Source organism: Euleptes europaea, chromosome 3 (genome assembly GCF_029931775.1).
Source record: "Euleptes europaea isolate rEulEur1 chromosome 3, rEulEur1.hap1, whole genome shotgun sequence".
In the NCBI taxonomy this organism is placed as follows: Eukaryota; Metazoa; Chordata; class Lepidosauria; order Squamata; family Sphaerodactylidae; genus Euleptes; species Euleptes europaea.
The window spans coordinates 64,509,257-64,524,153 of NC_079314.1; the positions used below are offsets into that span (position 1 = coordinate 64,509,257).

A 14,897-nucleotide genomic window follows, 5' to 3' on the forward strand; every position below is an offset into this window, starting at 1 on the left:
ACAGTTCACACAGCATCACAGGTTTAGGGGCAAGAGGCCTTTGGCTCTCACCTTTCAGCTCATGCCCCTGGCCAAACCCAGGCTTTAATGTACCCACAAAAAGGAAACAGCAGACACTATGGCCAGGGCTAATTCTGTCTCAGAGGTTCCCAATTTTCTTGTGCTTCTGGCCAAGCCCAGAAATATCTGCAAAAGAAGGGGGTGCTTAGTGTTAAGAACATGGGGGGGGGGGGTTAAGAACATAAGCAAAGCCATGCTTGATCAGACCAAGGCCCATCAAGTCCAGCAGTCTGTTCACACAGTGGCCAACCAGTTGCCTCAACAAAGCCCACAAGCATGATGACTGCTGCAGCATTATCCTGCCTGTGTTCCACAGCACCCAATATAATAGGCATGCTCCTTTGTGTAGGGTTTGAACCTCAAACCCCTGGACCCCTGGCGGTGGTCTGTCAGCTCGCCAGGGGTCCAGGGGTTTGGAGCCTCGTGCATCACCTTTGATGCTATAGAAAATAGGTATGCATCATGACTAGTATTCATTTTGACTAGTAGCCATGGATAGCCCTATCCTCCATGAATACTGCCCTCTTAAGGCCTTCCAAGTTGGCAGCCATCACCATATCCTGGGACAGGGAGTTCCACAATTTAACAATGCATTGTGTGAAGTAATACTTCCTTTTATCTGTTTTGAATCTCTCTCCCTCCAGCTTCAGCAGATGACCCCGTGTTCTGGTATTATGAGAGAAGAAGAAAAACGTCTCCCTGTCCACTCTTTCCATACCATGCATAATTTTATAGTCCTCTATCATATCTCCCCTTAACTGCCTTCTTTCTAAGCTAACAGCCCTAAGTGTTTTAACTGCTCCTCATAGGGCAGTTGCTCTAGCATTGTAATATACTGCTTCACATTCTTGACTCTGAAAATGTTAATTATTTTTTATGACAAAAGCAAAAACAACAGTTCACATTCCTCGCCTCCTCAAGCAGCAGGAAGTTCTGCACTGCAACTTTACTTGATCAATCTGCAGTAAATGAAAAAGATACTTTTGGAAATCTGTTTGTTTACAAGTATATGGGCTGAGCCAGTGGGAATTAAATCACCCAGCAAGACCCTGTTACTCACAAAGCAGCATCAGCTGTCAAAAGCTGGAATAGCACCCCTGCCATACTTCAAGACTATTTCTCAGAAGTCAGCTCCAAAAACAGGGCTTATTGCACTGACTCAGATGAGCCTTTTAGCCCATACCTTGAACGTATGTGTGACTCTAGGGACTCAATGAGTTTTTAAATAAACATGCTTGATGTCTTACTCGGGAAACATCTACTGTTCACCATTAACTAACATTTGGTTTCCATACTGCATTGCATGGCCCATCATAACACAGGGTCAGTTTTGGCTTATTTCTCCTGCTTGCTGGCCAGTCCCTGACCAACAGCACATTGCTCTCAAGGGTTCTCCAACCTTCAACAGCAGCCTCCAGGCAGCTAGCAGAAGGGGAAAAAGATAAAAATATATTTCCATTAACTTGTTCCACTCACAGATCCAACTCATTGCTTTCTGAAGGGCCAGTTAATTGCACTAAATTTAGAACCACTTCATATAGTCAGTGGGACACAAATGTGCATGAGGAAAATCATTTCTTTGAAAGCACCCCACGCTGTCACAGCTAGCACATCAAGGAAATAGCTTGCAGTCTATATATGAACGTGCTCAATGATCACGCCTCCTGGTTAACAGACTAGAGTACACTTCTAGGTATGTGATTTCATGGCATTCCGAATTCTTAAGAGTCCCGTCAGATCATTAGTTCTGTGAAATTGTCTGTTTGTTGGCTGTGATTCGGTTTGCTTGTTCCAAACCTGGGTAATAAAATATCTGAAAAGTCTGAAAATGAGATTCAGTAATGGGAAAAAAATCTCTTGTAGATTGAGGTGGAATCTCCTTTGTTAACCTTGCCCAGGTAGCCAAAACTAGAGAGAATGAAGGAATAGCAGCAGCATCGATGAGACCGAGCAAAAAGGCAGTGCCAACAGCTTATACCTATGCTGCTGTTTCACTGCTAAAGTTTGTATCATTATGCAGTACCATAAAATACCCCCCTAATTTCACCACTGATGAGTTCTAGCCATATAGCTGCATCTGAATGTACAGAAGTATAATCTTAAACAATACCTTGTATCCAGAAAACCGTAAGCAGCTTGAAGTTCATAGAATGGTCCACCACAGCAATTCACTGACACCCCCCCCCCCAATTTCTGCTCCTGGTAGGGAGTCGGGGGCTTGAGGGCCAGGCACAGTGGAAGTCTGCAGTGGGAAGGGGAATCAGCAGCTGAACTGCCTCCCACCGTCAGAATCTGATCATAGAACACAAGCCAATGTCTTACTTTTATACATACAATTACTAAATGTACCAATTTAGTTTCTCAAGTGAACATCTATTCAATAACACAAGAACACTATTCCATGAGTGTATGGTATTTGTAAGAAAGGCTTGCTGGAAAGAGATAAAAGAATGCTAATGACTGATGCATTGATTAAGTGAATAAACTGCAGGAGCATTTAACCACTAACCTGTGTAAATTAACTGACAACACTCTCTGGAAGCAGAAATGTATTGAATAAAACCACTGCAGATAACCTCCAAACTACTCACTCACTTTAGATATTTAAAGAGATGGAAAAGCCACAATGCTTGAACACAACTTGTGTTTTATGAAACAGTCCTTTCCAAAGGTCATTCAGAAGTATATATCAAAGTCTAAGTGTCAAATTTAGACCTGACTTTGAATAATTCATGCAGGCATACCTTCCTGGCAATACAAGGTTAGAAAAGGGACGATTTTAGGACTAGAAACAGCATTTTGCAAGACCTCTTAAAATGCTTCTAATTTGTTTAACTTTACAAAGGAGTACTGGGCACATATTATGCAAGCAGAAAATTCCAGGCTCTGTTTTCCAGACCCCCAGCATCCCAAACCCGTAGGGCCAAATTAGACATTATGGTGTCCATGGGTGCAACCAGTGGACACAAATGCCATTTAAAAATGCCACAAAGGCCCTATCCTGATTGGGCCTGTAGTATGGTGGGACCAGGCAATCTTATTCCCCCCACCGTGCAATTTTCAAGCACCCAAACAGTCCTCCACCAATGTTTCAGCACTTGAAAAGGTATGGGGGGAAGGGAGGGTTGCCAGGTCCCTCTTCACCACCGACGGAAGGGTTTTGAGGCAGAGCCTGAGGAGGGCGGGGTTTGGGGAGGGACTTCAATGCCACAGAGTCCAATTGCCAAAGCGGCCATTTTCTCCAGGTGAACTGATCTCTATCAGCTGGAGATCAGTTGTAATAGCAGGAAATCTCCAGCTAGTACCTGGAAGTTGGCAAGCCTAGTGGAGGGGGACAAGATTGCCTGGTCCTGCTGAACTTCAGGCCCAATCAGGATTGGGCCCTTACAGCATTTTTTAAATGACTGAGGTCAGCTCTAAAATGGCATCAGCATTTATGGGCCAGACTTGTGGACACCATAACATCTAGTTTGGCCCTGATATTCATACAGCAGAGTCTGAAGATGTTTCACAAAAGGGCAGTACTTCCACACACCACTAGGAATTGTGCCCTATGGTGGTGTCTGTAAATGTGTGAAATCTCAGTCATGTGGCTTTGAAGAGAGGGACTACAAACCACACCATGTAGAAAAACAAAACAAAACATGGACATTACCTATTTCACCAGAAATATTCCTGAAGAAGCAAGTTGTGGGAGCCCCTACCCCACCTTCCCTGAAAGGCAGGTAAGACAGACAAGTAGTGGCCTTAAGCATGTTTTGCTCTCTTTTCCAATTTTAAATGGTAGACCACTGGGACATTTTGACAGAATGGAAGCACATAAATGCATTAAATTAAGTTTAAAAAGTGGTGTTTGTGCCAAACTATTACCTCCTATCTCCAGTAGACATTTGTTGCAATTACGGTATCTCAAGCAAGCAGACTTCGAAGTCATTAAAAAAAGCCATCAAGTCTTGGGACTAGCTGACATCCCTCAGATTTCAAGCTGCCACTTGAAGAGAATTATGCCCAAAATCTGAGTTGGATTTCAATTTCAAGCAGAAACTTGGCAGCTTTGTTCCAGCATAAGCTTTCTGTGCCTCAGTAGGACTGGGAAAGACCACTGCTCAAGAGAAGAGAGAGAGCTGTTGGCAGAGAATACGGTACTGGTCTGGCTGGAGTAATGGGCTACTTCCATAGAAAGAACCTTCTATATTCATATGGGATTGGGCAAGAAGCAGCATACTTAAATCTGCAGCTCAAGCAGCAGACTTGGCAGCCAAAGTTTCTGGTTTGCATTTAGTAAAGAATTTCTGGTGTTCCGCAGTGTATCAGGCAGCAAAAGAAACAAAAGGACTGAAGAAAGTGTAGGCAGGGGAAGCTGTGGCTTTCAGTCCAGACCCAAATTTAGGGGCATAAATACCAGCCTCCTGATTATAACCTGACAACCCAGATCAAATGATAATTTACTGTAGTGGGTACACAACCACTTGGTACAGCAGTAATCTGTATTGACTTGTATTTTATCACACTTCTGCACCTGGCCTGAAATCTAAAGTAACAAGAACATATTTCCTTCACTTCTCAGCATGACCTACAGATATAGGGCTAGATCCAGAATAAGCTTTTCATCAGCAGATTGGAAATTTCCTCCTTCCCGATTCCCATTGCAGCCCACTGATTGCCACAAAATGCTGCTCCTAGGGGATAGGGGCCCCTGAGGAATTATATGGGGAGGGGTCTGCATTGGTAGCAATTGCCAATTTAGCCTTAGTCCAGCTCCTAAAGAGCAACACAAGACAAGAATGCACTGACTGAGGCTACTATGGGATGGATGGGTAATGGGTATCTAGTGCATTCCAGTGTTGCAAACAAACTAGAAAACTGAATTTAAAAGTGGGTGATGCTAAAGGAGAGATAATGCAGGCTTGTTGGTGGGAGCAATCCTAGGGGGCCTATATCAAGGATGAGGTAGGAAAAGCGAGCAGAGCCCAGCAGCCTCTTACATACAAAATCCTGAATCAGAGAAAACTTAGCACAGCACTTATAAAAGGTTGCCAATCCCTGAGCAAGAGTTTCTTCAATATTTGAAATGAAGCCATGGAATGCTGCCAATCAATGCACCGCATCTTGTCAGCTGCTGGGAGGGAAGTAAAAGGTCCCTTAAATGCAAAGCTTTCCTTATGGCTATGGGGTAGAAATGGCTGCAGTTATTGGCTGGATTACGTGAGCCTAGAGACTGAGGATGCACGGAGGCCTAGCAGAAGAAGAAATCATGTTTTTGGTGAGAAAAAGGGAAAGAAGACTGGGTTCTCAAATGGAGTTCCCCATGATGTTCTGATGGATAAACTGGAGGACTGTGGACAGGACTCTAGGATAGTTAGGTGGATAGGGAACTTGTTGGAGAACTGCACCCAAAGGGTAGTTGTCAATGGCATTTCATCTGGTTAGAGGGAGATATCCAGTGGAATGTCACAGAGCTCAGTACTTTTCAATATTTTTATAAATGATTTGGATGAGGGGGTGGAGGAACTACTCATTAAATTTGCAGATGACATCAACTTTGGAGGAGTAGCGAAAACATTGGTAGATAGAATTCAATGAGATCTGAACACACTGGAAAAGTGGGCAGATGTGAACAAGATGCAATTCAACAAGAACAAATGTACAATTCTACATCTGGGTAACAAAAATGAGAAACACGCATATTTGATGGGGATATACATCTGGGTAGCAGTGTGTGTGAACAAGATCTTGGGGTGTGGATGGACTGTAAGCTGAATGTGAACAGTCAATGTGATGCAGCGGCAAAAAGGCTAATGCCGTCTTAGGGGTGCATCAACAGGGGCATAACATCCAAATCGCATGATGTCATAGTGTCCCTGTACACTGCATTGGTTAGGCCACATCTGGAGTAGTGTGCAATTCTGGATGCCTCACTTCAAAAAGGGTATGGACAAAATTGAGCGGGTGCAGAGGACAGCTATGAGGATGATCAGGAGCCTAGAGACCAAGCCCTATGAGGAAAAGAAGTGTGACTTGGGAATGTTCAGTCTGGAGAAGAGGTTGAAAAGGGACATGAAGAGCTGTCACTTAGAGGAGGGCAGGAAGCTGTCCCTATTGGCAGCAGAGGATAGGACTCACAATAATGGGTTTAAATTATGGCTGCAAAAGTACCAGCTGGATATCAGGGAATTTTTTTTTTACAATAAGTGTTTTTCAGCAGTGGACTCAGGTGCCTTGGTAGGTGGTGAGCTCCCCCTCACCGGCAGTCTTCAAGCAGCAGCTGGATGAACACTCGTCAGCGATGCTTTAGGCTGATCCTGCATTGAACAGGGGGTCGGACTAGATGGCCTATATGGCCACTTCCATGATTCTACTATTAGATTTACCCTTCTTAAGTATCTATTTGCAGGAACTGCCTTTTCCTAAAAACAGAATACCCTTTAACACTGCATGCTTTACAGTAGCTAGTTTATATTTCAGTTTTGTTTCTCATTGACTCATCACTTACAGATGGATGCAGTTTTGCTCCCTGAAGGCAACACACTTACAAAATTAAATCTGCCTCAATATTCACGGGCAGCATTACTAGCTTAATCAAGCAGGAAAATTACTCCACAATGGTAATTCATACAATAGCTCAGTTCAAAGGCTGTATTGCCACTGTATGCTTTATACTGCAGTAAGAAACCAGGTATAAACGAATGGAAAACATTTACAAACCCTTTGCATACTTGCTTAGGAGAACCTCAAGAGCTGATCTATTTGGATAATTAAGAGTCCTCAAAATGTTTTCCCCAAAGTAGTTCAGCAGTATCTGATAGACATAGGCCATACATTACCAGTAAGAAAGCAGCTGAAATAATATCTCCCATCTTCTGCCTTGACTCCCAAGACAGTAGCAGTAACTTTGTTTTACTCCTGGACATTTACTATGAAATGGCAGGACCACCCCCCCCCCCATATTTAGATTTTATACACCTGTGCTGAGGTTCTTTTGCCCTCAGGAGTATACAATCACATACACATGCACTACTCAGATCCACAGAAGATATGATGTCTAAGAAAACTGAAAGTTATGGAAGGTATGCCTTCAAGAGCTATGTTCACAAGTGCACAGCTCAAGGAAAGAGCCCCTTTTGTCCTGTTAAAAGTAAGCCTACTCTCCACCAGATACTATAGGTCTCTAACAAGACGACTTAATTTGTATACTGCAATACATTGTATTGGATGGGGGTCTCCACAATATACAACTCCCCTGTTCACCACACCCATCCTTACAGGGATGGTTCTTATAAAATAGGCATAAAAATTATGACCCATGTTACTAGAAAGCTCTTCTTCATTTTTCTGGGATATCACAGAATGTTCACAAGTACTCTACAAAATCAAAACAGTGCTGACACCTGCATTTTCTGTTAAAATGATCAAAGGCCATGTAACAGGAAGGATCTGATGTAGGTTCTAAGGAACAGAGGAACTGCCTAACGCAGGGGTGTCAATAAGGCCCGTGAGCTGCATTTGGCCCCTTGAGAGTTTTTATCTGCCCCCCCCTCTCGATCTGGGCTGGCAAGGCATGGCATGGCCAGCCCAACCAAGTAGCATTTATGTCATATCCGGCCCTTGTAACAATTCAGTTCGACACCCCTGGTCTGTTCAAGATTTTGAAAGACCCAAAACTAAAATTCTTAGAGCAATCTTAGAAATCATTGTGAAACCTCAGCTTTCACTAAAAAGCATACCAATTTGTGACTACTACTTCAGATATTGGAGTGATATGGTGGGACTTTCTGATGCATCATGTATTATTGGTATACTATGTAGCTCTAAATGTAGTAAGGGGTGGGGGAGAGGAACTTATTGAAGTAGATGGTGATGCAGGCTGGAAAAATAAGCCATGCAAAATGGAAAGTGTGTGACATCTTCAAGCCTTGCAGTCCAAACCCCACAAACTTTGATATTTAATATTTTAATTCCAACTACACACCCATCTGTAAAAACAGCATGGTGCCATGTTGACTTTTAGGAGCTTAGTGCACACGCATATCATGGAAATCAAGCTATATGAGCCCATTGTATCAAGATCAAGGATGCTCAATCACTAGAGTTACCACTTACCCAGTAATGGCAGGTGACCTTCCCAGTGATGCCCCCTATGCATCCTCAATGGAGGGCTGTAGTAAAATTGCACGTGGAAGTCACATCCTATTTTAGAACAAGTGATGTCATGCCCTAGACATTTCAAAATCTGTGGTAAACCTATAAGTTTTTGAAATTTCTTGAGTGTTATGTCACCTGCTGTTTGAAAACAGGCAGCGACTTCCAAGAAGTCTCCACACACACACCCTCCCATATTCTCAGGGATTGCCAGCCAAAGGCTGGCATCCCTGTCAATCACCCATCTGTTCAGACCACAACTGAATTGCAAATTGCTATCAGGGCAAATTGCTATCAAACGCTCAAAAAAAGGGTTAGGAAGTTTTTTGAACATTCAGAATTGGATCACAACATTTTGTGCTTGCACTTTGACCATTGCTCTGTCACTGCAATTTAACCTTGGACATTCAGATCATACGCCAACATGAATGCACTAGCTGATGTTGCTAAGAGCCAGTATGGGGTAGTGGTTAAGAGTGGTGGAGAACCGGGTTTGATTACCTATTCCTCCACATGAGTGGTGGACTGTAATCTGGTGAACCAGGTTGTTTGCCCCACTCCTACACATGAAGCCAGCTGGGTGACCTTGGTCTAGTCACAGTTCTCTCTGAGCTCTCTCAGCCCCACCTACTTCACAAGGTGTCTGTTGTGGGGAGAGGAAGCAAAGGAGATTGTAAACCAGCTTGATTAAGCTTAAAAGGTAGAGAAAGTCAGCATATAAAAACCAACTCTTCTAACTGCACAGGTGGAAAAGCAGCCCAAATTCTAACAACTGGTTTTAAATTATGTATAATGTGGTTCACTCACTCATGTACATCTCTTGATTTTTCTACATTGGATGAAGAGACGAATGCATGAACTATATTGAAAAGCATGGTATTTTCAGGTTGACATTTATGTCAGATTTAAAGCTCTACCTCTGACCTATGAATACAGACTGGCTTTATATCGAGCTATATCCTTGTTCACCTGCAATTAAATGTGGCATAAGAGCCAATCACCAAAACAAAAAAGCAGGGACTGTCGTCAGCAGAATTTCCTGAGGAGAAACAAACCTGAGGCACACCAGAACAGCTCAGTCTTTGTTAAACCTCTAGGGACCCTACCAATTATGTGGCACACCTGCAAGTATGATTACATGTTTATGGCCAATTCAGACAGAGATAGTTCTTTTCACCATAGTCATAAGGATAGCATCTGTAAGACAGCTGAACCACAAAGAAGACCACAAACTGATGGGATTAGAGGCAAAGGAGATGTCAGCAAAGCTATCTTTTTCCCTTTGTAGTTACTCCAGTTTAAACCAACTGAAATACTAGACTGGAATAACTCTACATAGGATTGCACTGAGTCAATGAAACACTGAACGTATCACCGAAGGACTGCCTATAGGAGTGTGAGAGAACAGCTGTACACCAGCCTCTAAGGTAGTCAGTCTGAAACAGCAAGGAAGAGGCAGATCCTATCTTAGATGTATATATTTACCAGGTTAAAAAATTCACTTCAGGTGGTGATCAGGTATATTTTGCCCACATTTTAACAGCATAAATAAGACTCTGAATGATGCTTACAACAAGCTAACAGAGCAACCTGAAATATTGGGCATGAGGATGATGTGTGGCTGGCTAATATACATCAGGTTCCTGCTAATACATCCGCTACTTTGAACTGAATATTTACCAAGAGAAATTATTTAAAGTTGACGTGAAATGATCATAGGACAAATGCGGTCAGATTTTAATGTTCACTGCTGTACTTTAAGTCATTACTGACAAAATACAACTCAAGTTTACAGCAGGTAAATGCTGTGCTAATCAAAAACATGATCTCGCCACACGATTTATTGTTCTCATACTCCTGTTTCTATAGTCTAGTGGCCCACTAACGTTCTTTGCCAAGTGTAAAGTATAAACATAATATTGAGGTAATCTGGTAACCTGTTTCTATATTATTAAAAATAGAATCTAACACTGTCATGTGGAGACTTTGCCCCACATGCAAGTTCTATATAGTTAGCGGAATAATTCATCCACTCTGCCTTCGCTGCATTTCTGGTGCAAGTTATCACTCTACAGCTTATTTGTGGCAGCTGAATTATTTTGATTCAACTATAAATCTCACACAGTTCACAGATGATCCTCTGTACTTTATCAGCAAAGAACAAAAAAGTAATTAAACACAAAACAAAGAAAACTGAAGTACTATTGTCCGGAACAGTCTGTATATGTAGTAACCATGTTTCCTCGACGCTGGGTGACAGTTCTGCAGTGCTTACTAGATCCATGGAATTTATTTCCCGTTCGCACGGTATGCCTGTGTGTGCTGTCAAATCCACTAAAGGAAAACATTTTTTCCATATCTTCAAACATGTCATCAAACAGTCCACCCCCAAAGGAAAATTCTTGAAAGGAACGTCTTTGCCTGGTGTGTGCCTGCTGATTGCTCTGAAAATCATTTCCAAAGTGTTTCTTTGACTGTGCATCGTGGTTTTGGCCAAAGAAATCAAAGTCTTTAAACAAGTCATCAAAGTTGAAGTTGAATGGCTGCTGAAAAGTGTTTCCATTGCTTCTTCCATGGCCAAACTGGTCATATTCTCTTCGTTTATTTTCATCTGACAAGGTTTCATAGGCTGTAAAATAATGCAAGAATCAGTTTTACAATCCTACATTAAATAATGACAAGGTGAAAGTGAGACAGTAGCAAAGCTTTGTTTGAGTGAAGACCCACAGCCGGCTTTTTCTAAAGTCTCTGTGGTAGTAGGGCTAATGAGCTATGTGCATTCAAGAGCTTGAAAAAGCAATTTCAGTAAAGAAATGTCTTTATGTCCATCAAACATAATTTCCTTAGTGTTTTTACAATATCCAACTATTAAAAATAATTCCCACTCCAATAAAGTGCAATAGGAAAGAGTTAATTTGGGGGAAGCGGTAGTCACAAAGCATAAAGTTCACTACTATTCCAGTCAAGTATTCACAATTATATTTAACTGGAAATTTAAAAAGCAAAAATATTGCCTCGATGCATCCACTTATACTTGCAATTTTAGTTTCCTTTCAAGTAGAATATGTTTTCAGATCATCACCATCTCCCTTGTCCAGAATTCACTTGGATCCCAAAAATGTGTGACAGCGATTCATAGATTTATACACAGTCACAAAAAACAGTTACTGTGGGTTGTTAAACAGCACTAACGGGGAGGGGGGGCGCATTAGGCAATGTTAGTGGAACAGGAACAAGAAAATTCAATAAGAAAAAGTGGCTGACTGCCAGAATGGTGCTGGGAATTCACCAAACACACACTGGAGTTAGCCTTCAGAGAGAGAGCACACAGTGCTCCCTTTCAAATGCCCAAACTCAACCTGCTTGAATGGACCAGCCCAGAATACGACCTACTCTCACTTAACCGTTGCCCACTAGAACTACTGATCATCAGCAAACAAGAGAATGGATGACATAAGTTCCAGCCTAAGTATATTTAAGTTTCCAAAGCTGACTCAACAAACACTGTTAACAGGAGGGAAGTGAATGTTCTTTCCCTAGAGGTACAGGGTACAGTCCCTGTTCACAAAGTACTAGCTCTCTCGAGATCTGAGAGCTACCAGTACACAGATACCCCAACACAAATAACTGAATGTCTTTGGCATGTTTCAAGAAATCTAAGTTTTGTCAATGGATAGGAAAAAAAGATCCTTGGAAAAGACAACAAGAAAATGGCAGTCACAATGCTACCAAATTTAATGGAATTATGCTTACCTTCTGCAATTTCCCGGAACTTTGCTTCAGCTCCAGGACTCTTATTTTTGTCCGGGTGATACTTCATTGCTAGTTTATGAAATGCCTTCTTGATCTGGCGATCGGATGCATTTTTGGGAACACCTAGGATGTCATAATAATTCTCAGCAGCCAGTATTAATTCTGTTATCATTAAAATACAGAGGGCAAATATGAAGACAGATTGTGTTGTAGCCATTGTTAAACCACCTGGGGATTAAAAAAACAAACAATTATTTTACTCAAATTGTATTTTATTGTTCAGTTATTTACTTGTAGTTACATACCAGTTCTAACTACACATTTAAAAGTTTAGGAAAGAAACACATTCAGATTGGTAAAGTGGTTACAAGTGTCAGATTAGGATCTGGGAAACCTAGGTTCGAATCCCCACTCTGCCACAGAAGCTTCTCAGGTGACCTTGGGTCAATCACACACACTCAGCCTAATCAACCTCACAGGGTTGTTGTGAGGATAAAACTGATAACACTGTAAGCTGCTCTGGGTACCTATTGGTGAGAAAGTAAATAAATTTTACTTTTCAACTAGCCTCAGGGTGTTACGGTTTACAAAATTAAGGTACCCTTCAGTTAACCCATTTCCTTTTCCCACTGTTAATACAACCATATATTTCAAGAACCATTAAAAGTAATCATGTTCTGTTCAAACATTTATAGAGTACTACTTTGTTTTAAACTTACTTATATACAAGCACAAGCCAGCCAAAGTTAGGCACCCTTGCGTTCTACTCATTGTAATGGGAGTTCACACTTGGATCAGGGACTTGAATCAAGTACTCTTGTTTGGCTGTGCCCATGGTGCTTCCGCAACCTATTTTTATAAACTGCCAAAATCTATGACATCTTTCAAGGTAAATGCTGACTTTTCTGTTCACAAAGATGGATAATCCTTCACAAGGACCAATGAAGAATTTAAGAAAGAAAGCTGGCACCAAACTAACCCATATTAAGGCTTGTCTTTCCATCCCACTCATCAAAAAGATAACTAAAGTTTCCTAGTTTGACATTTGAAAAGTTGAGTACATAGGCTAGATTGTTCTACAGAAGATGAGAAGCGACAGTTTTTTCGTGAAGAACACTGCCCCAAAAGTCAAATTATTAACACAAAGGTTTCAAACCTGTACTTTACAACTGCCAACACTTCCCTCATTCAAAACTGTCAACAATTGTGCACTTTCCTCCAAACAAGGTATTATTTCAATATGTATGCCATTACTCCCCCCATTAATACCATTTTGTATATGTAAATCAGTGCACATGCCTTTTCTTCATTCTTGGAAAATGTGTCTACAACTCAGATGATAATATTTATTTCAATTATTTATACTCTGCTTCTGTCTCCAATGGGGATCCAAAACAGCTTATATATTCTTCTCCCCTCCTCTATTTTGTCCTCTCAACCACGACCCTATTAGGTAAGTTAGGCTGAAAGAGTGTGACTGGCTTAAGGTCACCCAGTGAATTTCCATGGCATTCTGGGGATTTGAATCTAGGTCTCAAGTGTGATAGTCCAACACACTAACCCACACTGGCTCTAAGGAAACATGGGTCCAGTTAACTAAAAAAACTGATTAGGAATAGTAAACCATAACTGCTATGAAAATTACTGTTGAGTACCCTTTTGTCTGTTTTATAAAGCTAAGCTGTGATGAAAGAAATAATGAGAAAATGGTCCAGATCGGCACAGCACAATACCAGAGACTAAAAACAGGTCAGAGTCTAATGCCATTCAACTAAGGATACAAGAATTCTCAGAACTGTTAAGTATCATGTTTAAAAGCTGGCATGATCTGACGGGACTGGAAGGGAAAGCATACGGGCATGACATCAGTACCCAAGTTAAGTCGAAGAACACGCTAAACCTTAGCTGCAGCAAGACTTCACTTATTCCTCATAGGAAAACTTCTTATAATTTGAGGGGGGACAGACTAGAAGCTGCCACCATGAAATCATAGTTAAGACTATAAAAGGAAATTAAATTATATTCTTACTGGAAAAGGTTCTGCACAACAAAATGCTAACGTTTAGCTACTGGTAGCTAAAGAAATAGCTGTCTACTCTCTAGATGTCAGCCTAACTACTCCATAGTAAGTGGCTGAAGCATATTTTCTACGACCATAACTGAATAGTACAAGGAATTTGGTTAGACTTGTATGTGAACATTCCAGAACAACCACTGACTTCAGCTACCAAGTCTGCAACAGAGTCAGAGAGTGATATTAGTCACTCATTATGGTCCAATTCACATACTTCAAGATGCTCAAGTACAGAATGTCAGTCATTTGAAATAGATGTGCATACAACTTCATGCTCATAAGGCATTATTTATGAAAACATGCTTTCAAGCATTTTCTGACACTGCATACAGGGAAAGTGAAGTGACAAAGTCATAGTATGCATACTCAAATGTATACTCACATGAAACTGCCTTATACTGAATCAGACCCTTGGGCCATCAAAGTCAGTACTGTCTACTCAGACCAGCAGCGGCTCTCCAGAGGTCTTTCACATCACCTACTAGCCTAGTACCTTTAACTGGAGATGCCGGGGATTGAACCTGGGATCTTCTACATGTCAAGCAGATGTTCTACCACTGAGCCACAGTCCCTCCCCTCAGAAACAAACAAACTGGACACGTTTCCTTTGGTCCCCCCCGATAAACCCAACTATTCACTAACATAAGATTTATATTCTCACTTTGTATTTTGCAGGCCACAGGAATATAGCCTTAAAAACTGCACTAAAATACAAAATCACAGGAAAATAAGCAGTTATGAAGCTGGGAATTTTTTGAAAGCCTAAACTTTGACATAAAACTATTTCTGCAGTCTTCATTGGTCAGTTATTTTAAAATCGTTGTCTCCATAAGAGTCCTTTTTTCATACACCTATCAAACTAAAGAACTAT

The 14,897-nt window shown here is 41.3% G+C and overlaps 1 protein-coding gene across 1 annotated transcript; it reads right to left on the bottom strand.

Annotated features, from left to right (window-relative positions):
* Positions 1 to 10,073: 10,073 nt before the first annotated feature.
* DNAJB9 (DnaJ heat shock protein family (Hsp40) member B9) lies at positions 10,074 to 12,177 on the bottom strand. Its single transcript, XM_056846866.1, has 2 exons — positions 11,953 to 12,177; positions 10,074 to 10,828 (listed from the first exon to the last, which is right to left on the bottom strand). The coding sequence occupies exons 1-2, from the start codon at positions 12,167 to 12,169 to the stop codon at positions 10,401 to 10,403; spliced, it is 645 nt and encodes a 214-aa protein (XP_056702844.1). The 5' UTR covers positions 12,170 to 12,177; the 3' UTR covers positions 10,074 to 10,400.
* Positions 12,178 to 14,897: the final 2,720 nt, after the last annotated feature.